Here is a 26,659-nt window from a genome sequence, read left to right on the forward strand (position 1 = left end):
CTCTCTTTCTTTCTTTCTTTCTTTCTTTCTTTCTTTCTTTCTTTTTTCTTTCTTTCTTTCTTTCTTTCTCTCTTTCTCTCTTTCTCTCTTTCTCTCTTCTTTTCTCTCTTCCTTCTTCCTTCCTTCCTTCCTTCCTTCCTTCCTTCCTTCCTTCCTTCTTCTTTCTTTCTTTCTTTCTTTCTTTCTTTCTTTCTTCTTTCTTTCTTTCTTTCTTTCTCTCTTTTTCTCTTCTTTTCTCTCTTCCTTCTCCTTCCTTCCTTCCTTCCTTCCTTCTTTCTTCTTTCTTTCTTTCTTTCTTTCTTTCTTTCTTTCTTTCTTTCTTCTTTCTTTCTATCTTTCTTTCTTTCTTTCTTTCTCTCTCTCTTTCTCTCTTTCTCCCTTCCTTCCTTCCTTCCTTCCTTCCTTCCTTCCTTCCTTCCTTCCTTTCTTCTTTCTTTCTTTCTTTCTTCTTTCTTTCTTTCTTTCTTTCTTTCTTTCTTTCTGTCTGTCTTTCTTCTCTCTCTCTTTCTTTCTTTCTTTCTCTCTTTCTCTCTCTTTCTTTCTTTCTCTCTTTCTCTCTTTCTTTCTTTCTCTCTTTCTTTCTCTCTTTCTTGTTACCAGGATTTTTCTTTGAAATTGTAAAGCAAATACATTTTGCTAATGGTGACAGAAATACCTTAATCTAAGGGATAACGCCATTGCCCATCAATTTTGCAAGGCAATAATGCTACTCCCGAGAGGCAGAACTCTGAGGCTGAAAGGCAGAGTAGTTCATCACGATGAGAGAATTGGGTTGTTGCTAGGGGGGGAAAGATCCTCTGATCATGCTGTTATTACCAAGCATTAATAAGCTTTGTTCATCTTATCTGACACTGGAGACCTAACTTTTAGTCCTTCTGCAACATCCCTCTCTTTATTATGTAGCTCAGGGTCATAGAGAAACACAGCCCACTGGCTGTATAGAGCAGCAGGCAGTCTCCTTCATGCTGTTTTTGGTCCCAGCAGGCTTATTCCCATGTGTCCTTTGGCTTTCCACTATAATGGATGGAAAGACAATTACTTAGGTATCACTGAAGCTTGGTGGGATGAGAGCCTTGATGGGAATGCAGCAATGGAAGGGTATACATTCTGTTGAAAGGAAACTGATCTAGTAAAAGGGGTATGTCAGGGTCCCTTGGCCTCTGACACAGACATGCCAGAAGCAGGGAGAGAATGTGAAGAGGGATTAGGCGAATTACAGATGGCTAGGGAGAAATGTCAGCTCAGGCATGTAGTAACATGGTATTTGTAAGAGCTCTGGATTTGGATGCAGAGGATCTGGGTTTGAATCTTAGCCCTGCCATTTATGACCTTGGTAAATCTGGACAAGTCATTGAATGTCTCTGGGTCTCAGTTTCCTGGGTAGACTGAGTGATCTCTAAGGTACTATCATTAGTCTGAACATGTGGTTCCAGACACACTAGCTGGGTTGCTTTTCCAAAGCATGTGCGTGTGTGTGTCTCTGTGTGTGTTGGGGACAAGAATGATACAGGAATACACATATAGAGAATAATTCTCTTAGGACCTTTGGACTAGCAAAGCAGAACTGCTTCTCTGGCCATGAAGTTCTCACCTTAAACATTACTCCCTTTCACATTATGAGTGTTGGAGACTCAGTACTCCTGAGATCTAGATAATCTACCTAAAACTTTTGAATCTCCATTTTGCCAGAGAAGAAATTTGAATTGTTTCTTTTTCTTTTATCAGGTTTTTACAGTACTTTATTGTAAATTTTGCATCAAGTATACATTTCTGAGTTTCTAAATTTTTTTTATGTCATCTGCTGGCCTTTGCATGTCAACTGTAGCTTCCACAAAACTCCCCCCAAATTCTCATTTAATTTCTTATACTCACCTGTGATATAGCGAAACCACAATGGGGAAAGTTACATTGTGTCAGGGATAAATGTACACTGTTTGGTACATGCGTCCTCCATGGTTCTTCTTCTGTAGCATGAAGTCTTTTAGTCTAGGCATCTGAGTGGCAAAGTGAATAGACTACTGCCCTTAACATCAAGAAAATCTGAGTTCACATCATATTTCACTTCCTGGCTATCTTATGCTGGACAAATCACTGGGCTTCTCTATGTTTCAGTTTCCTTTTCTATAAAATGAGGGGATTAGGATAGAGAGAAAGTCTATAAAGCCTCTTTTCTAACCCTAAATCTATGATCCTAAGGAATATCAATGCCAGAATTAGTGATTCCTATTAATTAACTGCACACAGCCCTAAATATCGTCTATTGTACATTTCTCACACATTAGTTATGCCTAGTGCCTCCCCCCCCCCACAGTTTAGCACTTTCTTCTCCAGAGTTTATTTAGGAAAATAGCATCATGTGTTAAGGAAATATATTTTTAATAGAATTCTTCTAACCTAAGGGTAACAATATGATGAACAACATTTGGGTAGGGATAAAAGGAGACGCTGAAGCAATATTGCTTGGAAATTTTTATTTTTTCAGTGGTGACCCTTGATTAAAGATATTTATTATTTTCAAGCAACTTGGGCAATCCTTTCAGCTTTTCTACCATATATATATTTATATATTACTATTAAATGTTTTAAAAGAATAACTATGATTCATATATTAGTTTAATAATCACGATCTACGTACAAAACAAATATATATGCAACTTATATTTATTAATCTCTGAACATATGTATCTCCACAGTAAAATGCAGCATTATTAGGGCAGGAACCATCTTGCTTTGTATTCATATCTTCGGTATCTGATATAAAATAGGTACTTAATAAATATATATTTTTATTGTTTGATTGATTGCTATAAACTACCTAGCCAGTCACTGGATATGGATGATGCTTTCTTAAAGTAGATTCCAAAAGAATAGCACAAATTATAGTAGTGACTCACATTTCAGCAATGTGAATATATACTAAAAATCTGTTCTATTAAAAACAGAGTACCTCATAAATATCTAGCATAACTTGAAGACAACTTCATCTTTTATAAGTCAATTAGGAAAATTGCTATTCTGAAATTAAATCTGACCAATCAGACAATCAACAAGCATTTATCAAATGCCTACTATATGTCAGGTGTTGTGTTAGGTGGTGAGGACACAAAAATAAAAATGAAACAGTCCTTGCCTTCAAGGAATTTTCATTATATTGAGGGAGACATATATAAATTTGTATAAAAGAAATTCAAGGTGATTTTACTGGGAAGGACAGTAGTAACTGGGAGCATTAGGAAAGGTTTCATGTAAAAGGTGGTGTTTGAGCTGAGCCTTGAAGGCATCTGTAGATTCTAAGAGGTAGAGGTAAAAAAGAGAGGGTATCTCAGATATGGGGGACAACTCAAGTACAAAGACATGGAGATGGGAAATGAATGCCTTCAAAAAAGGAAGGAAATGACCAGCAATATAAAAACTGACAGAAACTTTATATGAAAGAGGTCTAGTTGTATTGGAATTCATAACAATGACAAAAAAAAAACTCAAGACATAGTTAACTATGCATCTTAAACTTTTAAAAATCCATTTAATTTTTTTCTTCTGGAAAAAGACAGGTATGATGGGAACATGGCTGAAGAGAGATGAGCAATTGTGTTAAAATTATAAATTTTGACTCCACAGTTGTGAGTAATTCCAATGAGGAGAAAAGACAAAAGTATCTTTTGAAGCTAGTGTGTGCTCTGATGTGGCAGCTTTGAAGTAATTATATATAAGAGATGAAAAAAGGAGCATACAACTAAAATTTTTTAAATGGTTAAAACTTCCAAAAACAACATCAGGAAGGCTAAAGCCTTGAATGAGCTAAGTTTTATTTTTTAAATGCAAAACACTTTTTTAAGGTTTATCACTACTTAGGAAAGTTAATGTAATTTTTATAGACAACAGAGAGAAGGCAGAACTACTCAAATCTTAAGTTTTCTTCCTTCTTTTTCTTCAATGAAAATGATTCACAAATTAGAAAGGGTAGAACAAATTCTTAAGAATGAATTGATATAGGGGCAGCTGGATGGCTCAGTGGATTGAGAGCTAGGCACAGAGATGGGAGCTCCTGGGTTCAAATCTGGTCCCAGATACTTCCTAGCTTTGTGACCCTGGGCAAGTCACTTAACCCCCATTGCTTAGTCCTTACCACTCTTCTGACTTGGAACCAATACACAGTATTGATTCTAAGATATAAGGTAAGGGTTTAAAAAATTGATGTCCAATATAATGAAGGAACTAATAAAAGAGAGCCTAGCTACAAGTCAGGTCTTCAAATTAAGGTGAATTTATCACACGGTACTAAAACAACGTGTAACCATCAATGCAAAATCACAATAGACAATTTTTTGAGAAATCATAAAGAACTAAAAAGGCTCTAGAAAACTAGAAACAAGAAAATATCCATCCATCCATCCATCCTCCTCCTCCTCCTCCTCCTCCTCCTCCTCCTCCTCCTCCTCCTCCTCCTCCTCCTCCTCCTCCTCCTCCTCCTCTTTTTCAGGGATTCAGTTTTCTGTTGCCCCCTACTGATTTCTAGCTGCTAACTACTACCAATCTGCAAGATGGTCCTTCAGGGAAAGGAATGAGCTTTTCTCTACCCATGTTCCCTAAAAATTAAGAGCCAACCATTTTTAGGGGATTTTAAAGAAGGTTACTATAAAGCATTTTAGGGTTAGGGTTATATGCATATATATGTATATAAGTTCATGCATATATATATATACATAAATACTCATATATGTGTAATATTTTTAAACACATTTCATCTTAGACTTAATACTTAGTATTGGTTCCAAGGTAGAAGATCAGAAAGAACTAGGCTACCGGGGCTAAATGACTTACCCAGGGTGCCAGTAATTGTCTGAAGTCACATTTGAACCTAGAACTTCCCATCTCTAGGCCTGGCTGTCAACTCACTGAAATACTTAGCTGCCCCATCATATATATAATGAATCCTGGGTCTATGGGACACTCAGTTGAGCTCTTTCTTAGTTCCCTTCCTATTTTTCTTTAAATTTATCTCTAGAATCAGTTGACCTACTGATCTTTGTGATTCCCACACTGCCTAGAACAATGTTATGTACGTAGCAGGTGCAGAACCAAAATGTGTTGAAGGAATATGGAATTCACTCAAGACCTAAGTAAGCTAACTAGGCTGATTAAGCATTTATGTGATATTTTATCAGGGCATAGTACATTCCAAAAATTCTTATCAGTTATTTCTACTACTCTTTCTGTGGATTGTACTAACACAAGTGACTGTTTCTTACAGAAGAGCCAACTGAGACTTTTTTCACTTGTTTGCCAAGTTCACAGACGGGTCATATTTAGGGTTATAATCCTTCTCATTGGCTTACTTGCTAAACCAAATTTAGTCTGTTTCTAGATATCTGGGATTATTCACAATGATAATAATAAATACATCCAAAATTTAACTTTCCACAAAAATCCAATGATAAATCAATTTAAGAGATACTAAATCCCTCCCTGTAATAAGCACCGAGGGGTACAAAGACAAAAAAGTTGGATTTGGACCTAGTGGACATGGATTTGAGTTCCAGCTCTGCCCCTCATGACCTTGGGCAGGTTGCTGAATATCCCTCCCTAAACCTCAGTTTCCTCATCTACAAGATGAGAGATTTGGACTGGATGACCTCCAAGATTCTAAAAACTAAAGTATGCCCTGCCCTCAAAGAGCTTACATTCTTTAGGAGAAGATTGAGGGTACTGCATGGCAACATACATGAAAACTCAACTTTTGAGCTTAATGATCAGTAGAAGATATGTAAGCATTTGATATGATATCTAGGTGTCATGTTTATGTAACTGAATAAAATTTTGGGGAGAAAAAAACACCGTATTATAATTCTTGGAATATGAAGATCATTATCTGCTACAGATCTCATTAAGCTGCCATATATTATCAGTCATCCATTTGTTTTTCAGGAATCTTATAAGGAAAAAAAAAAATCATGTTAGAAGAATTATATAAATTACCTAATTATATATAAATAAAGTTTTGGTTCTGTGAATTCATTGGTGTCGGGAACTCCCAGCAAGGAAACTCCTTCATCAATTAGCTCTTACTCTGCAATTTATTCTCTTAATGAGTTATCTGAGACATTGAAAAGTAATTAGTTGAAGGTCCCACTATCAGGATATGTCAGAGGAAGGACAGGAACCCACACCTTCCTGGCTTCCAGGACAGCTCTCTAACCATTAAACCAGTGGTTTTTTAAGGATGGTTTAAGGATGGGGGGGGGGGGGGGTCCTGAGACCCTTTCAGGGAATCTTTGATAATTATACTATTCATAATATCATCATAACACTGTTTTAAATATGTAACATAAATATAAATAAATACTATTTTAAATTTGAATACAGTAAATATCATTAGATATCAGTCACATAAACAAAAGCTCTTTGAGGGGAAAATTCAATAATTTTTCAGAGTTTAAAGAGGTCTTAAGGCCAAAAGGCTTGAGAACTGCTGCCCTACACCAAGCTGCCTTAGACAAGGAATTATATAAATACTGGAATATCTATTTTGAAGAGCTATCTTTTATGAGGATGCATTACAATTGTGTTTGGTAGAGATTACATTTAGATATTGTTTGGTATGTGGGCTTTGGTTTTTCTATTTTAGGGAAGAAATAAAGAAGGTAGAAAGATATTTGACTGTTTTAAGTTCATGAGTGTTGTACATTAATATATAGTGAATGCCCACTTTGTGACCAGTATTTATTAGAAAAGTATTTATTCTAAAAGCATGATTTCTTTCATGTATTTTAAGAATTCCCTATTGTAACATCCCTTCTAGCCTCCTTATAAAAGTGCTTCATATTTCTTGATTTATTAATATTTTTTATATTTTTCTTTCCCCTTTTTAGTTTTGTCTTTTGTATGGAACCAAGTTGGTGTTCCAGGAGAGAGCATGGTACTTAGAGCATAAATACTTGACCCCAGCAAGCAGTGTGCAGATCAGAAGTCAGGTAAGACCCTTTGCCATGGTGGAAGACTGCTTGTAGGTCATTAGCAATTGGTGGGACTTTGCTTTCTTAGTAAACAGTACTTATCAAGCTGGTATCACTTGCCTCCTAAAGAATTTCAGTTCTTCTAGAATTTCACATGCATGCTGTTTTATTTTCTACTGCTATCGTGTTACATTTCAAACTTAAGATGACAAGGAAATGATTCATTGTTTTTGCCTGAACTCTCTGACATGAACTTTCCTTCCCTCTCCCCACCACCTACAGCTACAAAAAAAACTTTTTTTTTTGGTTACAGGGGAAGGAAAAAGGGGAGGGAGGGAGAGGAGGGGAGGGAAAGAAGGAAGGAAGAAAGGAAAGAAGGAGAGGAAGAAGGAAGGAAGGGAAAGCATGTTAATTTTATGTGATATTCATCTTTTCATTTTTCTACTTCTTACTATAAACTATCAGCTGTCACCAATTATTCCTTGTGTTAAAAAAAAAAAAGAGGACTTCATACATTCTAACAATGGGTATTGGTATCACTGTCCATATACCTTCGTCAATTTATTAAATAGTTACACAAGAGTATGTTAGTAATTATTTAACAAAAGTGTCTCTGGAATAAAAATGTATCCACATTAAACTATTAAATTTAATCTACATCATTAACATTTTCTCTCTTACTTTCTTAAGGCTAGTGATGGTGAACCTTTTAGAGACCAAGTATCCAAACTGCACCTTCATGCTGCATATGAGCCACCCCTTAACCCCAGACAGGGGAAGAAGGAAGTGCTCCCATTGGGCTGCTGGGCAGAGGGGTGGGTGATGTGAAAAAAATGTCTTCAGGTGCAATGGAGAAGGGAAGGGAACAACCCTCTCTGGCACATGTGCCATATGTTCACCAATAAGGGGTTAGACAATCAACAAATCACACTAAATCAAGCTGATTTGTAGAATTTGCTGATTTCTGAGATGTAAACATTCACACTGAAAATTTAACAATTAGTTCTTGTGAACTAATTTGAGCTGTCTCTAGCACATTAGAGGTGGTTATTGTTGTTGTTCAGTGGTGTCCAAATCTTCCTGACCCCATTTGGAGTTTTTTTTTACAAAGATACTGGAGTGGTTTGCCATTTCCTTCCCCTGCCCATTTTAGAGTAAGAAATCTAGGCAAGTAAGATTAAGTGATTTGCCCAGGGTCATATAGCTAGTATCTTCTTGACTTTAGACCTGGCTCTGTTTCTTCTGTTCCACCTAACCTCCCATTTGAGGGTAAATAAAAATAGCTTTTCCCCACAAAAAAGTTAGAATTTCCTGATTTATGAGATTCCCAATACAGGAGAAAGGCTGGACTATTTCTACTAAGCCAGAAAAATCAAGGGACCATAAAAGAGGACTACACTATATAGCATAATGATTTAATAAATGATTTGATGTCATTTCACAGTCACATACTCTACTTGCTCTATCAAAGAAGTCCTGATAGTATAGTGTGACCATTTTACAGATAAAGAAACATACATGTATAATTACAGACAGATATATATATATACATATATGCCTATTTGCACATATAAAACCCTTGATACTTTTCAGAATATGTATAGCAGCCTACAAGTGTTGTAGAAAACACACTGACTTTGGAATCAGAAGACCTGAGTGTGTATACTGGTTCTGCTCCTTTATTAGCTGGTCTACCTTAAATAGATCTTTTAACTTCTCTGTCCTTCAGTTACCTTATCTATAAAATGGGCATGATAATGCTTCCTGTATTACTTATCTCAAAGTACTGCTCTGATTCATATTTGTAAATTGGACAGCTCCAGGAGGATATCAGCTATCCTTAGTTCTCCCAATGACTCTACAAAGTTGGGAGGGAGGTAAAAGATTGTTTTCATTTTTCAAAAGAGAAAACCAAGAAACAAAGATGTTATGTGACTTTCCCAAAGTCATACAGCTAGTAATAACGAGGCCTAGGAACCCAGGTTCCTGACCACAAGTGGATTTTATACTCATCTACAGGCTGTATTCATCTTTTACATTCCTTAGATTTCCATATGGCACACTGACTTCTTAATTAGTAAAAAATACCTAAAGTCCCTGAAAGAGTTCCTAAGATTATAGGGGCAAATAGAGAGAAGGAAAGGTCCTTAGAAATCATCTAGTCCAGCCCTCTCTTTTCACAAGCAAAGAAACTGTAGCCCAAAGTGTCACATAATTTGGTCACAGTCATGAGGTCACTAGTGAAAGACTATCAGAACCAGGATTTAAAAAATAGATTTTTTTTTTACTCCAAACCCAATGAGTTTATTTCTTTGTTATAGTGAAGATCTACACTATACATCCGTAAACCCTTACTGGTTTAATATATGAAAAGTAGTAAGAATAAGCATTTAACAAATAGAAAATACTTAATTGACAATGAAGTTCTACTATGTCAAGAAATGTTAAAAAGAACCCCCAAAATAACCACTAGAAATTCAAGATGGCATGCTGTTAAAGCGCTGAGAATTCGAAGGTCTTGTGACACAAGCAGGGGGATGTGAGAGGCAGCTCTAACATTTGAAAGACCACTGTGAAATATACTTTAGAGATTGGTATTCAGTAAAAAGTATGGCTTGGTTTGTCATTTTATTGATTGTCTATACTTAAGAAAGTATAAAAAAAGTAGGGGCAGATAGGTAACCTTAGAATACATACTAAGACAGAAGACAAGCGTTTAAAAGAATGTAAAATATGGATTAAGCTTTAAAATGTGTGCATTTATGTGTTACACACACACACACACATATATAACTGGAAAACTAGTTGTTAAACTTTTAACAATAGATTTCTGGATACAGGGCAATGAAAGGTGACTTGAGGATGGAAAAGGGACTGAATTTGAAATGAAATGAAAAATTCTAAGCTCAAATATTAACTCTATACCTTACTACCTCTATGAAATCAGGGAAATAACTTTGTTCCTTTATGCCTCAGTTGTTCTTCATTTGTAAAAGGGTGGGGGTGGGGCAGTTCAGATTAGATTTTCTCCATTTATCAGCGCCTAGACCTTAGTTGTAACTTCTTCCACCATTCAGTTACTTTTTTGTTAAACCCTTACCTTCTGCCTTAGAACTGATACTAAGTATTGATTCCAAGGCAGAAGAGTGGTTAAGAGCTAAGCAATGGGGGTTAAGTAACTTGCCCAGGGTCACACAGCTAGGAAGTATCTGAGGTCAGATTTGAACCCAGGAACTCTTTCTCCAGGGCTGGCTCTCTATCCATGGAGCCACCTATCTGCCTCATCTCAGTTACTTATGTAGTAGTAAGAGGGGCCCTAAGAGTAGTCAGTATCCAGTATCGTCCAATATTGCTCTGACTTCTCATAAGCAAGGACATATACTAGATAGTACCTTCAGATTACTCCCCAAGGCTACCTTCTTGGGCTGTACCTATGGAAGGAAAAGGATTCTTCCTGAATTCCTTGCCTTTGGCTCATTAAGTTGTTAATCAATAGCATGTCAACACACTGAAACTGTTCCTGACATACAACTTAGCCAACACCATTGGTAGAAAGACAGGGTGGTCTGCATCTTTTACATTTGGATATAATGATTTCTGGGGTGCCATGAAAGGTAAACTTCCTGTATATGATCCAGCCTACAGATGATATTATAGGAAGATTCCAGAGTTGTTGATTATATGAAGAAAGGCTAGAATGTTAAATATGGAGTCAGGAAGATCTGGGTTCAAACATGCCTGAGACATTTACTAACTATATGACACTGGACGAGTCACTTAATCTCTATGAGTCTATTTCTTCATCCATGAAAGGAAGAATTTGGAATCAGTGACATTCTAGTTTTCTTTTGTCTCTAAATTTATGATTCTAAGATCTTATGTGCTTATATAATGATATATAGAGAGATTTTTTTGTTCCTAGAAAATTCAGTATATGTGCATTTACAAATTGCTAGTGTTTAATAACCTTATTATTATTGATTTGTCAAGCACAGTGGTATATGCCTATCATATGTGCTATCTCTGAGACTGAAGTTTGTGGATTGCTTGAGCTTTGGAGTTCTGAGCTGCAGTGGGGCTAATGTAAATTGGGTGTGGATACTGATATAATAAACTTCTGAAAGCAAGATGTCCCTTTTCTGCCTAAAGAGGGGCAAACTTGCCCAGGTCAGGAGCAAAGTTGGTTAAAACTTCCATCAGCAGTGGATCGGCAGTGGAATTGGCACATAAGTGGCCACTACACATTTCTAGCCTGGGTGAGATAGGGAGACCCAGTCTGATACAAACCACGAAACAAAACATTATAGTAATCTATATTAAGGAACAGCAACCAATCTGAAGCTTACTTTCAGTGACAAAGCCTTTGGAATTTTATTCCCGGTGGAGGAATTTGGGGATTAAGTAAGGATGGAAAGGGTAGAGTGAAGCATATCCAAATGATGTGGGCAGAAAAAATCCCTGCGTGGTACACTTGATTTGGAGTTAAAACAACTGGAGATGTTTACCTTGGAGAAGAGAAGACTCAGTGGGGATGTGATAGCTATTTTCAACTATTTAAAATGTTCTCATGTGAAAGAGGGATTAACTTTGCTCTGTTTGTCCCCATGAGACAAAACTAGGAGTAATGTGGGTGGAAGCTGCAAAGGGGTTAATTTAGATTTGATTTCCTGGTGGAAGAAGTGTCCTAACAATTAGAGCATTCAAAAGTGAAATGGGCTCTGTCCAGAGGAGAAGTAGTTGTGGACTATCTTCCATGGAGGTCTTCACTCAAACACTTACCAGTGTGATGACTTACCATAGTGTTTAAGTGGGATGTATTTTAGAAGTATGAGTTGGACTGGATTGATTGTTGAACTCTCTTGGAGCTCTGAAATTCTATAAGTCTGTGTGGCCTGGATTTTACTTCGTGCTCTGATATTTACTACCTGTATGACCACAAGCAAGCCACTCCTCCCTGAACCTTGGTTGCCTCATCTGTAGATGATAACTAAGATTGCTTCTAGCTTTGAATTCATCATCCATGTGAAGGGGGGGAAGAACCCTTTAGAAATCAGTCTGCACACTTAATATTGCCTCTGTCCTCTAAATTCTAAGTTCATCTCTTCAAAACTCATTTCTGAGTCTTAAATTAGTGATGAGTTCAATTCCATCCCTTTATTTAAAACCAGCACTTAAAGTCACTTTTAGCCAAGCATTTAGTAGCTTCATTTCTCTTATCAAAGGATTTATTTCTTGAAATTTGATACTCCAGCTGTCCAAGTTCTCTAGTCATTTGCAGGTCAACATTTGAACAGTGGTTCTCAGCTATGTGTCAGAAAGCAAGTTCATTGTGTTTAGATGGTGATAAGAATTCAAGACATGTAGCTTGTTGACATCTGGTGGCATCCTGACATTCCCATGTGTCTATTGAGACACACAGCCCAAATAAGATTTGCAGGTCAAATTAAAATATCCAAGGCACATCCTGAAAATAGTACTTGATAAAATGTTAAAAATTGGTTTTATTCTCCACCCCTGCCACCCCACCCTTCCCCAAGAATTAGTAGATTTTCAAAGACAGATAAGAATGAAACTGAAGGAGGTAAGGGAGAGCTGTTCTCCCTTCACGGTACTGTTACCATGAAATTGTGTGTGTGTACAGTGACTCTCAAATTCCTTCTAAGTTGTTTTGATTACTGTCGACAAGCACTTGCAGGAGAGGATTGTTGAATGTTTGGGCCCATTGAAGCTGTTCTTCCAGAAATGGAAGATCATTGTTGACTAGCCCATGAATGTTGCCCTGGGGTGAAGCATAAATTTAAAGTACACCAGCATGGAATTTTATAGTATAGCTCAGTGTAAGGAGGCACAGAATGTGTAAATAGAGTACCACATGTTGCCAAGGATGACTTGTGTGAGAGAAGTAGCATAAAAACATAATCAGGAACATGAATGGTCTTAAGAAACAAAGCAGAACTAGGAGAACAAGTTATACTATAACATCAATTTGTAAAAATGGATTACAAGACTTCAGAATTCTGATCAGTATAATGATTAAGCATAATACCAGGGACTAATAAGGCTCCTTCTTTCTTTCCTTATTTCCTTCTTTCCTTCTTTCTTTCCTTCCTTCCTTCCTTCCTTCCTTCCTTCCTTCCTTCCTTCCTTCCTTCCTTCCTTCCTTCCTTCCTTCCTTCCTTCCTTCCTTCCTTCCTCCCTCCCTCCCTCCCTCCCTCCCTCCCTCTTTTCCTTCTCTTTCCTTCCTTCCCTCCTTTCCCTTTCTTTCCTTCCTTCCCCTCTTTCTTTCTCTTCCCTCCTTTCCTTCCTTCCTCCCTGTTATAATCATCCAATAATTTCAGCAAGTCAGCAGGAGGGAGTGCAACTGATCAGCCATCCTCTGATCAATCCATCCCACTACAATGCTTTTTGTATATTCACTCTTTTGAGCCTCACCACAATCCTGCGATGTGGCCAAACAAGTTTATCCCCATTTTGCAGCTGATGAAAGTAAGGTCCAAAGAAAATAAATAATTTGGCCATAATCACACCTAAAACGAGTTTCAGAAGTTGGGTTCAAACCCCAAGTCCACTGCTCTATCCACTTAACTGTGTTGCCTCTGAATATACCTTGGTGATAACTGTATTGGAAAGGAGGACTGGGAATCAGTAAGAGCTAGGTAAGCCTGGTGCTTTTCAGACACCTCCACTGAATACACATGACTCTGAAATGACCAGTCACCTTTTTCAGGTCAGACAAACCACTATTCAGTTCAGCAGATAAATAAATAAATCAGTCAAATTGGTTGATTGATTGATTGGTCAAATAGGTCTATAGTCATGGCAACTCTAATTTATCCTCTTGAGGAAAGAAATTTGGAACAATAAGAGGCATAAAGTATGGCCAGCCAAACTATGAGAAGCCAGGATTCTGTTTACATGATTCTAATCTTAAGCAATATACTACTTTTATTTGATTGTTTGGTGTGGGCAGAATCCAAGTGAAGACTTTATCTAATCAGATATCAAAAATTAGAAGGAAAAAAACAATTTTTTTAAAAAAGGAGGCTATAGAATGTAAGCCCCTTTGGATATGGACTATTTCTTCATTTTTGTGTCCTTTTTTTTTTAATGCCTAACACCTAGTATGATACCTTGCACAAAATAATTCCCTAATAAGTGTTTATTGGATTGGAGTCAATTAGGAAGCTGGCACCAGACCAATTCATCTATTATATTAGTAACTTAATGACAACTAGGATACTTCATAGTTTTAAAAAATAACAAGGCTTTATACAGCTATGACTAGAGCATTCAGGCCGTTGACTATTCGCAAACTGATATCATTGGCTCTCCGCCATACTGTGTTGAAATGTACCTTTTTCATGGATTCTGATTTTCCATCACTGTTTTCTTTACTCCTAAACCACCTGGATCAAGCCAATATAACAGATGTTCAGGGACCCTGAATACAATTCAACATTAAATAAATGATGAGGCATTACTTATGGTATATTTAAAATATCCACTGCAGTGGGGATGGGGAGTAGGGGCATCTTATCCCATCTCACCTAAAAAGAGTAAGCATTTGCATTCAGTTATAGGGAACTGTGAGAAAAACCTATGGGATATCTCGTCCCTCTTGTGAAGTGATGAGATGGCCCCTGACCACTTAATTCACCTTAATGAGTTATCAGATGATACAATGGGAAAGTCAATGTAAAATAAAATTCTATAAGCTTCCAGGACCAATTCAAGTGGTTCAAGGAAATATTGTTTATAATTGATTGGTACCTTCAGTGAGTTGTAAGATATTATTGGGTGAGCATTTAGGTAGGATAGGGAATATGAATGAGCCAAATAAAATAATCCTTCTTTGAATCATTTTTATAATGTGTTCTTTTTGTGTACCACCCAGAGCATTGACCATTAAGTAGAATGTGAATGTTCTCTAAATGGAAATTCTCTTCTTGAACTTGTAGTTCAAGCACAATCATGAAGAGAATTTTAAAGCCAAAATTCTCTGAGTCATGAAAGATACAAAACATTTTAGTTTCCCTATTTTCAGGATTTAGAGGAGGAGATCTTAGAAATAAAGTAATCCAATCTTCTGATTTTTTAGATGGGGAAACCAAAGTTCTAGAAAAGTCAAAAGGCCCATCAAAGTTCACACCTTTAATCAGTGACAAAACTAGGACAAGAACCCAGGTCTTCCGAGGTCTTCTCATCATTCTAGGCTGCCTCTAGAAAGTGGTCCCTACTACCAAGAATGGGAAAAATCTCCTTCCCTCCCTTCTATTTTTCTCTGCCCCCAGCTAAAGCTGTACCTCAGTGACATGAAATGCATTGTTAAACTAATAAATACAGGTCAGCCTACTGAGGTTAAGAAAATACATGTCTTATTTGGTTTCTTCAATTTGGTCAGTAAGAAGGACCCCAAGGTCATTCCCCCTACAAATCCAGGTTTTCCGAATGGCAGCCACCTGGACAATTCTAATCCTTTACTTAACAAGATAGCTTTGTATGCCCAGAAGGGTGATCCTTGTATCATTTTATGAATTTTCTTAATTGAAGAATAACTTGTTATGATACATATAGGAAGGAGGGGGTTATTTGTTTAGCTCAATACCAGCCTCTGAGATCATTTGGCAGCTGGGTTATAATGTAATTGTGGGGGGAGGGGGGCAGGAGGGATGGATAAGATGCTTTGAAAGCTAGGTAATTATGATTCCACTTTCCTAGTACCCTCAATTTGTCCCCATCCCCAACATATCATGAAATGTTTCTACCTGTGAAAACTTCATTGTATACTAGAAAGGGAAGAGTAAACATTTATGTAGCACCTACTATATACCAGATACTATGCTAAGTACTTTACAATATCTCATTTGATAAAAGCAGAATACACCATAATAATGGCTATATCTAAGATTTCTTTTATTTAGATTTGAGAGAGTAGAGTGGACTCATACCACAATGTCACTTCCTGAGAGGAGGCTGTCTCCTTTTCCTGGACAGTGATTTGTGTTCCTTTCAGAATTACGAGGAAAGGTAGGTCCCAAGGTAGAGACACCACAGGCAGAGGTTGCTGGGAGTAGCAGACCAAGCCTTGATAATAAAGCACAATCCTGTTTCCCAATGCAAGCCCGCAGAGGATTACAAGGTATAAGACTCGAAAGCACTAGTTAGCCATCTCCAAAGTCAGAGAAGATGTGTGCTCCCACCAAGTTGGTTATGGAATTAGAGTAACTATGGAAAGCCCCATTCACTCACAAATGCTGACTTCAGAAAAATGTCTTGGAAGGAGAACAGTCAAGTTTTTGTATGTTTTGAGCACATTCTCTTCAAAGCAACTGTCATACTATAAGGGAGGATTTTTACATATAATTAACTACATTCAACTAAGGAGACATTAAATAAAATGTCAAACAAAAAATATAGGGAGAATGCAGTCAAAGCAACACAATAGAAGGGTAATTAATATAGTAGAAAGAGTCCTGGGCTAAGTGTCAAGAGACATGGGTTCAAATTCTACTTGTGTTACTTCAGTTATGAACAAGTCATTTTACTTGAGTTTCCCTAGGAGATAATGGCAACTCTTGTAATAGGTATCCTATCATTGATTTTCATTCTTTTCCTAAGTTATTTTTTTTTCAAGTAGTGTAGTAAGGGATTTCTAGCAGGGCATAACAAGACAAGCTGACAGCATGAGACCCTGTAGAGACCCAACATCGCACTCAGAACACCCAGGACTGGGACTGGATACAGAGGCAGTTGCTGGAGAGAGTTGGTGAACTCTGGAGGAGTGAGGCTGCTTTCCTCTAACAGTCAAGAGAGCCCCGGGGTGCTAGCTGGTTATTTCTGGGGTGAAATTTGAAAATATTATTTTGGCCGTAGTCATGAATTTCACTTTGGAACACTATAGTTTGGTCTTGATATGATCTGTTCAAAGGCATCCACCAACAGGAAAATTTGGAAAACTTCACTTAGGTATGATATCCTTCTCTTTGGTCTCTGCCTAGGATATCGTCAATGGCAAAGTCATGTTCAGTGTTCACACACCTCCCACTTTTGTGCTTTATTTTATATTAATGATCAAACTGTTGTAGAACAAAGTTATCTTAGGGGCTTTGACCCTCAAGGTATCATTTATGATCTTAATATATATATACATATATACATACGGCCCCTTATTGAAAGAGGGCTTGCAAAGCTACATTTTGCCCTACCAAGTTAAGTCCTTTTTTAGCATTAATGAAAAAAAAATACAGTGAAATAGTATATTCTTTATAACTTCCCAATAGTTGAGTGACTAAAGATGTGATCTGCTATGGAAAATTTTTGGTAAATTTGCTACTATCTCGTGTTTTCAGCAAGGATACTGTGAATGCATTTGTAGGTCATCCCATGAAAATGGAAAAAAAAAACATTAGATAAGCATATGAGTAGGTAGTATTGATGTCTCTGAATCTGTTTTGAGGGGAGTGATACTATCCATGATTATTCCCTAGTCATTCAATATTTACCCATATTGGAAATATTTAAAATTCAGGCCTTTAGTGGGACTCTCCCAATACTGATCTTTTCTAAATAGATGAAGAATTCCTTCTTTTTAAATTACAGCATGTAAAGCAATTCTACTGGGTTCATATATTAATTTAGATATATATGTACATGCAAATGAACCCAGAAGTGAGGAGGAAGAAGAAAGTGAACTGGATTATATTTGAGAAATTATGCAAACCTTTCAGTAATGTTAAACAACTCTCTGATACAAAACTCCCTCTTTTTCTATCTATAATCTCTTGGTGATGAGAGGAAACATGATATATTATTGGCCTAGTTATTCTTGGAGTCAGTAAGAAGGATGAAGTTCAAGTTCCATTTCTGACAAACACCAGCTGTGTGATCCTGGGCAAGTCACTTAAACTGAGCAACTCCATAAAACTATAATTTGTAGAAAAGTTTTAAATCAACATTGGTAAAAGGAACTTCCTCACCTGAGAATTTCTTGTCTAATGAAAGCACAAGTTCAATTCCTAATTCTAACTCTATTCTGGTGATGCTTTATGGCAGCAAAACACTGAACTCTATTTCCAAAGAAACAAAATTGAATGATCCAAAGGACAAAAAAAGATGCATGATGGGCTTAAAAAATATGCAGCCTATTATTAACAATGTCCTGTGTGTCAGAAATGGTATTAAATGTATCATCTAAGAACTACATATATATTCAAAAAAGGAGTCATGTAACTAGAACCTGCCCATGACCAGTGCTACCTTGTTATAAGACCTAAGTAACAGTGATGGCAAACCTTTTAGAGACCAAGTGCCCAAACTATAACCCCCATGCCACATGTGAGCCCCCTACCTCACTCCATATGAGAGGAAGGAAGTACTCTCATTGGGCTGCTGGGCAGAGGGGTGGATGATGAGAGAAATGTCCTCAGGCACACATGGAGAGGGGAAGGGGAACAACCCCCTCTGGCATGGTCTGGCATATGTGCCATGGGTTTGCCAACACAGGCCTAGAGGGAAGACTCTAGCACATGAAGTAGATCCTTTTTGGAGAATTTATTAAAGGAAATTTTAAAAAAGTACTGAGGATGAGATACCATAGATGGGTTCCCATCTATAACATGTGACAATGCTCCAACTCAGTGAGATAGAGTATGGTTCCATTGAAATGCCTTTCTGTGAAGTTGGAAAGGAAGTACTTTGAAAACTCTAAAACTTTTGAAGAAATCATGACAGAGATTCAGATCAAAGCATGCTATTTTTCACATTGGTTTGTTTATGGCTTTATTTGGGAGTTTTGGTTTTATATGATTATTCTCTTACAGCAATAATCAATATGGATGTATGTTTTGCATGATAATACATGTATAACCTGGATCAGATTGCCCACCATCTTGGAGAGGGGGGAGGGAAGGACGAGAGGGAGACAATTTGGATCTTACAATTTTTGAAGCTATATGTTGAAAATTGTTATTACATGTAATTGGGAAAATAAGACATCTTAAAAAAAAAAGAAAACCCTAAAACTTCATCCAGAGAGATATTGTTATAATTAAACCTAAGCAGCAGTAGTTTGAGGGAAAAAAGTGTCTATAGTTGTGGTAAATAAAAATAGGCTTCTCCAGTCTAGCACTTGAATTACTAAATTGGATAGAAAAATGGCTAAACTTGGATTACTAAAATGACTTTTTCCAAGATAGATGAATCTTTGATTTTATCAAATTAAATGTGTCTGGGCATATATAATATTTTCCCCAAAGACACCTAAGCCACATTTTTCTTCAAAGCATAGAGATCAGATAGATACTACCACTAATTGTCCCTATACTATGACAAATGATGAATTATGTGAATGACAATATTTGGCATCCATTTATAACATTTCTTCTGAAAGACTGTGATGTAGGAGAATGAACACTGCACTTGAATCAAGAGACCTAAGTCTGAATCCCAGCTCCCATATTTACTATGTGACATTGAACAATACAGCCCTTCAGTAACCTCATTTGCTCATTTGTAAAATGGAAGCAATGATGAGACTTATTTATTTCACAGATTTATTATGACAGTTGCTTTTTAACATTTCTAGTGCTGTATAAATGTAAATTATTTTTTGTAATGGAAAAAATAATCCTTAAATTATAGTCAGAAGATCTGGTTTTGAATCCTAATTTTACTACTTACTCCTTGTATGACCTTGGGCAAATAACTTGCTTTCTCTAAGCCTCAGACTACCCCTTTGAAAATGAAGTGTTAGTGGCAGCTAGTTGGGTTAGTGGATATAGAGCCAGGGCTAGAGTCTTGGGTTCAAAAATGCCCTCAGATACTTCCTAGAAGTGTGACCCTAGGCAAATCACTTAACCCTAATTGTCTAATCCTTACCACTCTTAAGCCTTGGAACCAATACTTAGTATTGATTCTAGACATAAGTTAATAATTTTAAATTTTTATTTAGAATATTTTTCCATGGTTCCATGATTCATGATTCTCCCCCTTTCCTCTGTCCCTGCCAGAGCTGACAAGCAATTCCACTGGGTTATACATGTATCATTGCTCAAAACCTGTTTCCATGTTGTTCAGATTTGCAATAGAGTGATCCTTTAACGTCAAAATATAAGGTAAGAATTTTTAAAGAATAGAGAAAATGAGAATTAGACTAGGTGAGCCTAAAGCTCATCTTTCAACCCTAAACCTATAATGCTAAAACTCTTCGGATTAGAAAGCACTTTAAACCTAGGAATTTTAATGGCAAATAGAATCATGGAATAATAAAATGCCAGATCTAGATACCGTTATCTAGTCTAACACATTTAGTTTACAAATGAAGAAAATAAAGTGAGATTCAAATCAATTTAGCAAGGTTTTTATTGAGTACCTACTATACGTCAGTATCATAATAGGACTAGGTGGGACAGAGAGATGGTACAGTGAAGTGTTCTAGTGAATAGAGTGCTGGGTCTGGAGTCTGGAGTCAGGAAGATTCATCTTCCTAAGTTCAAATGCAACCTCAGATATCTACCCCCTGTGTGACCCTGGGCAAGTCACTTAACCCTAATTGCCTCAGTAATTTATTCATCTATAAAATGATCTAGAGAAGGAAATGGTAAACCACTCCAGTATCATTGCCAGGAAATCCTCAAATGGAGTCACAAAGAGTCTGACACGACTGAAAAGTAACTGCAACAAAAGCGTGTAAATGGTACATCATGTTAGTATGGGGATATAGGAGCCAAAAACTAAACAACTCCCAGGCTCAAATCACTTGCATTCTCCTGAAGGAGAAATAATATGTACTCAGATAAGGATAATACAAAGAAATGTAAAGCAGTAGGAGAGCACTAACTGGAGGTTTCTCATGGGAGGTGGCACAGCAGGTAAGTTTGGGGAGAAGAGGAGGATGCTGTGAGACAGTGTTGGAGAGGGAGTGGATCCCAGGCATGGGGAGCAACTAGAAGATACAAAGCACACAAAATGGATATTTGAGTTAAAGGAACAGTTAGAAATCTTTGGCTGCCATGCAGAATGCTTGAAGGGAAATAATATAAACAAAGACTGAAAAAGTAGAAAGGAGCCAAGTTGGAGAGGCATTCAATGGCAGGCTAAAGACTTTGCATTTTATCCTTGTTAATACTTGGGAGCTAAAGAAGGCTTTTTGAGTAGAAGAGAGTCGTGTATATGCCTTAGACTATATTGGCAGTTATATGGCAATTAGATTGCAGAAAGCAACAACTTTAAGGAAAGAGATATTTAGGAAAGAAAAGGTTGCTCCTCATGCCTCTAATGAACTCCCTCCTCACCTCATTGAATCCCTCTCTTCCTTCAAGACAAGGCTCAAATGCCCCCTTCTACATGAAGTTGGCCCTCATCATCCCAAATGCTAGCACCCCACCTCCCAGATTCCAATGTATTTAACGGATAGTCAGTTCTGTTACAGTGCAACAGATGCATTCCAAAAAACCACAGTGCTATGTAAAATTGCACAATAAAAAAACCACAAGATTTGTATGGAAAATAGGGTTAGGGAACACATTCAAAAACTTTACAGTAACATGGAGAAAAAAATTAGGAATCTAATAAAAATGGTAGCATTTTTTTCCATGTTAAAGGGTTAAAAAATACATAAATGCCACAATAAATAGTGGTAGTCTATGACCTCGGGCTGCCTCTTGGCCTATCTATGCCTCTACTTCATATAGAGCTCGGACTGACAAAGTCAACATGTATAAGTGAGAGGATTTCAATAGGCCCAACTCTAGGATGAGGCATGATAAAATAGGGGAAGAGTGGAAGAGGAAGATGGAGTGCATATGGACCAGCTCCTTCCCGCTCCACCAGCTCCTTCTGAACAAGATGATATACTATAAACATGATACTTTATCTTGAAAAAGACTTTGAAGTTTGTTTGGGAAAGTATGTGTTAGGAGGCTTGTAGGTTATAAGTTATAGCAAAGTGGTACCATTTTCTGTGTTCTTGATGGGTTTTTTTTAAACCCTTACCTTCTATCTTAGAATCAATACTGTGTGTTGGTTTGAAGGCAGAAGAGCAGTAATGGCTGGGCAATGGGGGTTAAGGGACTTGCCCAGGGTAACATAGCTAGGAAGTATCTGAATCCACTGAGCCACCCAGCTGCCTCCCTTGATGTTTCTTAAGGACAAAATCCTGCATAAGGAAAAAAATTCCTGTTATGCTTGAATCATTCCCTAATCTATCAATTGCTTTTCAATTGTGTTTTCAAAATTAGCATTTTGGTAGGACTAACTGTACTTTGTGTCTATGTGTTTTTACTATACTTACTTGCATTTATTTCTAGATATACTTATTGACTCTCCTGTTAAGATGTGAACTCCTTGAAATAAGTGTTGCTTTGTTCATTGTATTTGTATCCCCAGAGCCTAGCACAGTGCTTGACAGAGAGTTGATGCCCATTAAATGCTTGTTGATTGATGAAGGCGGGTGAATGGTGATGAGAACCTGAACTATTGTGGTGGCTACGTGAGTGGAAAAGGGGGCAAGAAATATTATGGAGGGAGAATTGACTGGAGTGAGAAAAGATTTTATATGGCAGGTGAGGAAGAAGGAAAATTTCAAGGTTATATATTTGGTTGACTGGGAGGATAGTGATTCCATGAATAGAAACAGGGAAGTTGGAAAGAGAAGGTACCTTAGAAAGGAGAAGGCAGTGTTTCATTTTGGACACATTGGGATGAGATAACAACGGGACATCCAGGTAGAGATGTCTAGCTAACAATTGAAGATTTGGGGACTAGAGTTCAGGAAAGAAATTAGAGAAAGCCACAGATAGGATTGGGAGTCATCTTTGTGATGATGAAAGTGGCTTTTGGGGAGCAAGGAACATGCAAGATTTCCTTGTTGAGGATGATGAAAGGAGTATTCATTATTGACAAAGGGGATTTCCAGGGAAATTCAGATTTGTATGAAGATCAGAAAATCGAAGAGGATGAAAGGAAGTAATCTATAATGAAAAGGAGTCCAGAAGACTCATCTTGCTGAGTTTGAATTTGACCCTCAGACATTTACTAGCTATGAACTTGCCCAAGTTCTGCATCTATAAAAGCTGGAGAAGAAAATGGTAAACTGATTCAGTATCTCTGCCAAGAAAACCCCAAATGGAGCCACAAAAAGTCAAACACTACTGAAATGATTGAATAACAACAGCTATTATTACAGAAGGTATCAATGACCCCATTTTAAACCCTGGTTCAAGAAATGTAACTCACTTAGGGCAAAACTGTAAGACAGCAATAAAGCTGACTAGTACTACATCTGTGTTTCCTAGCTTTTACTGTAACACTAAGAGAGGTCATGGGTACCCCTGGCCATTAGCCACAAAATATAAGAAATCTATTCATGAAACAGAAAAGATATTCTTGAAACAACAATGTTATTTCCTTAGTCATCAAACTCCTGTGGCTCCCTATTACTCCTTGGATTTAAAAACACACACACACATACACACACAACAGAAAGCCTCTTATCTTTGGCATGACCTCAACCTACCTTTCTGTTCTTATTACAGAATATTCTCTTTCTTATACTCTATGGTGTAGACAAACTTGTCTTCTTACTATTCTCTCTCATTTCCATGCTTTTGCACTGGCTGTCCCCAACATGGAATCCACTCCCTCCTGGCTTCTGATTTTTAAAATTTTAGGTTTCCTTCAAGACACGTCAGTCATCACTTACCTACATGAAACTTTTCCCAATAGGCCCCACTAAGGTCCTCCCTCCCGCCATAAAAAACATACTATATCCATTTTGTCTCTACCTATCTAAATATGGGATTTTTCTAGATAGATTGTAAATGTCTAGAGAGAAGAAACTGTTTCATTGATGTCATTATATCCTCAGTGCCCAGTATCTTGTAGATATTTAATAAATGTTTGTTGCTAGGTCGTTTGAATAATGTATCCAAAAAATCTCAAGAAGTAGAGACTTACTTTCGTCAGGTCTCTTCCATGAAGAATGAGAGAAAAGAAAAGAAGTGAAAGGAGAAAATAAAAAGATGATAGTGTAGTCATTTTTAAGCACGGCATGTGGATAACTTGTAACTCTATACATGAATATAGGAATGGGTTGTCATTGCAGGAAGTGGACAACCCTCCAAATTGGAGGCAGACTGCTCCTCCTCCATAACTTAGGAGATAAAGAAATCTATGCCACTGGCCAAAATGCTGAAGTATATCATAGTGCTCGTAAAAAAACAAAACAAAATACCGTAACTGTAGGCAATCATTATCCTAAATATATTCTTATGTTACTTTAAAAAAAAGAAAGAAAACTGTGTCTCACTTGAGCGTCCTTGGAAACTGTGCATTGAGCAATATTGCCCCCCTCTCAGACATTGGTTTCCATAGAGCTTTAGTCCTCTTCCCTGCCCCCCTCCCCCAATCCCTAGGCTCTGGAAGCATCAATCCCTTGATTCTTATGCTAAAGAGATTGCCTGCTATTGTTGCTGGCAGTTACAATACCTGACTTTATCTGGAGAATCTTTTTCAGAACTTGCTGACTTGAGTTTTCTTTGCTTGAATTAGTGATACTGTCCCAGGAGATCCTCTGCAGAGGCTACCAGGGAAGAGAGCCTGCACTGACCGTACCTTGGAGGCTTGTTCTAATAAAGGCCTCTCTCTTGGGAATGGGCAAAACAAAAGAGCCTACACAGAGGCATCTATGTGTGAATTTTCTCAGTGTACCTAGAGTCCATCACAGGCCTGTAGCAATTGTTCCCTGCCCCTTTCTTATTTCACTTGTCAATATTAGCACCAGAAGTGACTTCTGACTTCATGGGAACCAAAGAGGGAAGGCATGAGTCACTGCCTGAACTTCTAAAAGAAGAGATGGCCGAACCTTTAAAGAGACCAGAAAGGCTTGATGGGTAATTCATGCAGGGAAACAGGGCTGAGCCAATTTTCACATGAAAGACTTAAAGCCAAATTAATGGGCAATAAACTCTTAAGTCTTAATTCCCCAAGGTTTTCCCTAGCCAAATGTTTTATATAGTCTTTGCAGCATTCAATATAAAAAAAGTAAATAAATACAGTCCTCAGGGCAGAGTCATTACTGGCTTGCTACACCCTTGGGATCTTGACAAGGGCCCGAGGGTCACTTGATTTGTGGAGTTGGTTGGTTTTTCTTTTATGTATATAGCAGATTCATATACTTTCTTTCCTTCTGCTTTAGGAATGGAACACAAGGCTATATTGGATGAGACCTCCCCCCCCCTTTTTATTCTCAGTTATTTTAGTGCTGATTTCACATTTTAGCCACTATGGAATTTTAATTTGTGTTCCAAACTCAGAGTACAGCCAGCGTCAAAGATATCAGCAGTATTTTATAGTATCATAAATTTAGAGCAGAACAGCATGTAAGACAGTATCTAGAATAACCTACCTATTTTAGAGATAAAGGAGCAGGGGCCCCAGAAAATCAAAGTACATTGCCCAATACAAATGACAGGGCCAGCATTTGAACCCAGATTTTCCACGTCCAAATCTAACAATCTCTTCATTGTAGCACAATTAGCTTCAAATTATCAAAGTATATTCATGTGGGCAATAAGTATCCTTCTTAGAAAGATATATTGACCTAGGCAGTGGCACCCTTTGGGGACAGCCATTTTTTACTGGGTCCATACTGAAAGCATTAAAGGTCTCAGTTCATAGAACTTTTCTTTCCCATTGGCAATGAGGTGAAGGAGAAAGTCAAGAGATCTGAGTTCTAGATGGAGCATTGCCACTAATTTATTATGTGACCTTGGGCAACTCAGTTTTCACCAAGTCTTTGTTTTGTCTCTGTAAAGAGGGAAGGTTGGACATGATCATCTCTAATTCCCTTCAATTGCTAACATCCATGAGTCTTGTCACAGAAGTCCTGAAACAAACTAGCAAAGTTTTATTATGGCCTCCTGCTTTAATATTCTTTCAAATTGAATCTCATTATTCTTGGTCTGTTAAAAAAAAAGTTACTAGGGGTGGCCTTGTGGTTGCTTTAATCCTGGCGCCATTGCTTTTTATAAGGTTTCCTGTATTCTAAAATGAACACTGTGCATTTATCTTTAAAAAAAAAAACAACCTTTCCTTATATGAATCAGTCATATCTGAATAAATATCAGATGCTTCGCTATTGTATTAACTAGCAATCATTAGGCAGAATGGCCGGACTTCAGAGCTGGAAGGGACCTCAGGGACTATACAGATTTACCTACATTCTAAGAAGAATCTTCCCTAAAATGTACTCACTCAATAAATGGGCAGCGAGCCTTTATTTAAGGATCTTCAGTGAGGGGGAAATTACTCCCTCTGGAGGCAGCTCATTCCATATTGGGTCAGCTTCAATTGTTAGGATAGGTTTTCTTTTTCTTTTATTTATTATACTGTTTTGAAAAACCCTTACCTTCCGTCTTAGAATCAATACTGTGATATTGATTCCAAGGAAGAAGAGCAGTAAGAGCTAAGTAATGAGGTTTAAATGACTTGTCCAGTCACACAGCTAGGATGTCTCTGAGGTCACATTTGAACCCAGGACCTCCTATCACTAGGTCTGGTGCTAGAAGGAAATGTTTTATTAAATCAAGCTTAGATTTACTCTTTGCAACCTCATTGCTTCTGGTTCAATATGTGTGTAGTCAAGTAGGACAAAGGTAATTTCCCTTCCCTCTGACAATACTTCAAATAGTCAAAAAAAAAAAAAAGCT

The 26,659-nt window shown here is 37.4% G+C and overlaps 1 protein-coding gene across 2 annotated transcripts in view; it reads left to right on the forward strand.

Moving 5' to 3' along the window:
* The window catches only part of ACOXL (acyl-CoA oxidase like), a 627,156-nt gene that overhangs the window by 566,477 nt on the left and 34,020 nt on the right, over nt 1-26,659 (forward strand). For both annotated transcript variants that reach the window (XM_056813765.1, XM_056813764.1), the window contains one exon: nt 6,870-6,971. In XM_056813765.1, the coding sequence (XP_056669743.1) occupies nt 6,870-6,971 (102 nt within the window). The remainder of the gene's footprint in view (nt 1-6,869; nt 6,972-26,659) is intronic.

This window comes from Monodelphis domestica, chromosome 1, assembly GCF_027887165.1.
Source record: "Monodelphis domestica isolate mMonDom1 chromosome 1, mMonDom1.pri, whole genome shotgun sequence".
Classification (NCBI taxonomy): Eukaryota; Metazoa; Chordata; class Mammalia; order Didelphimorphia; family Didelphidae; genus Monodelphis; species Monodelphis domestica.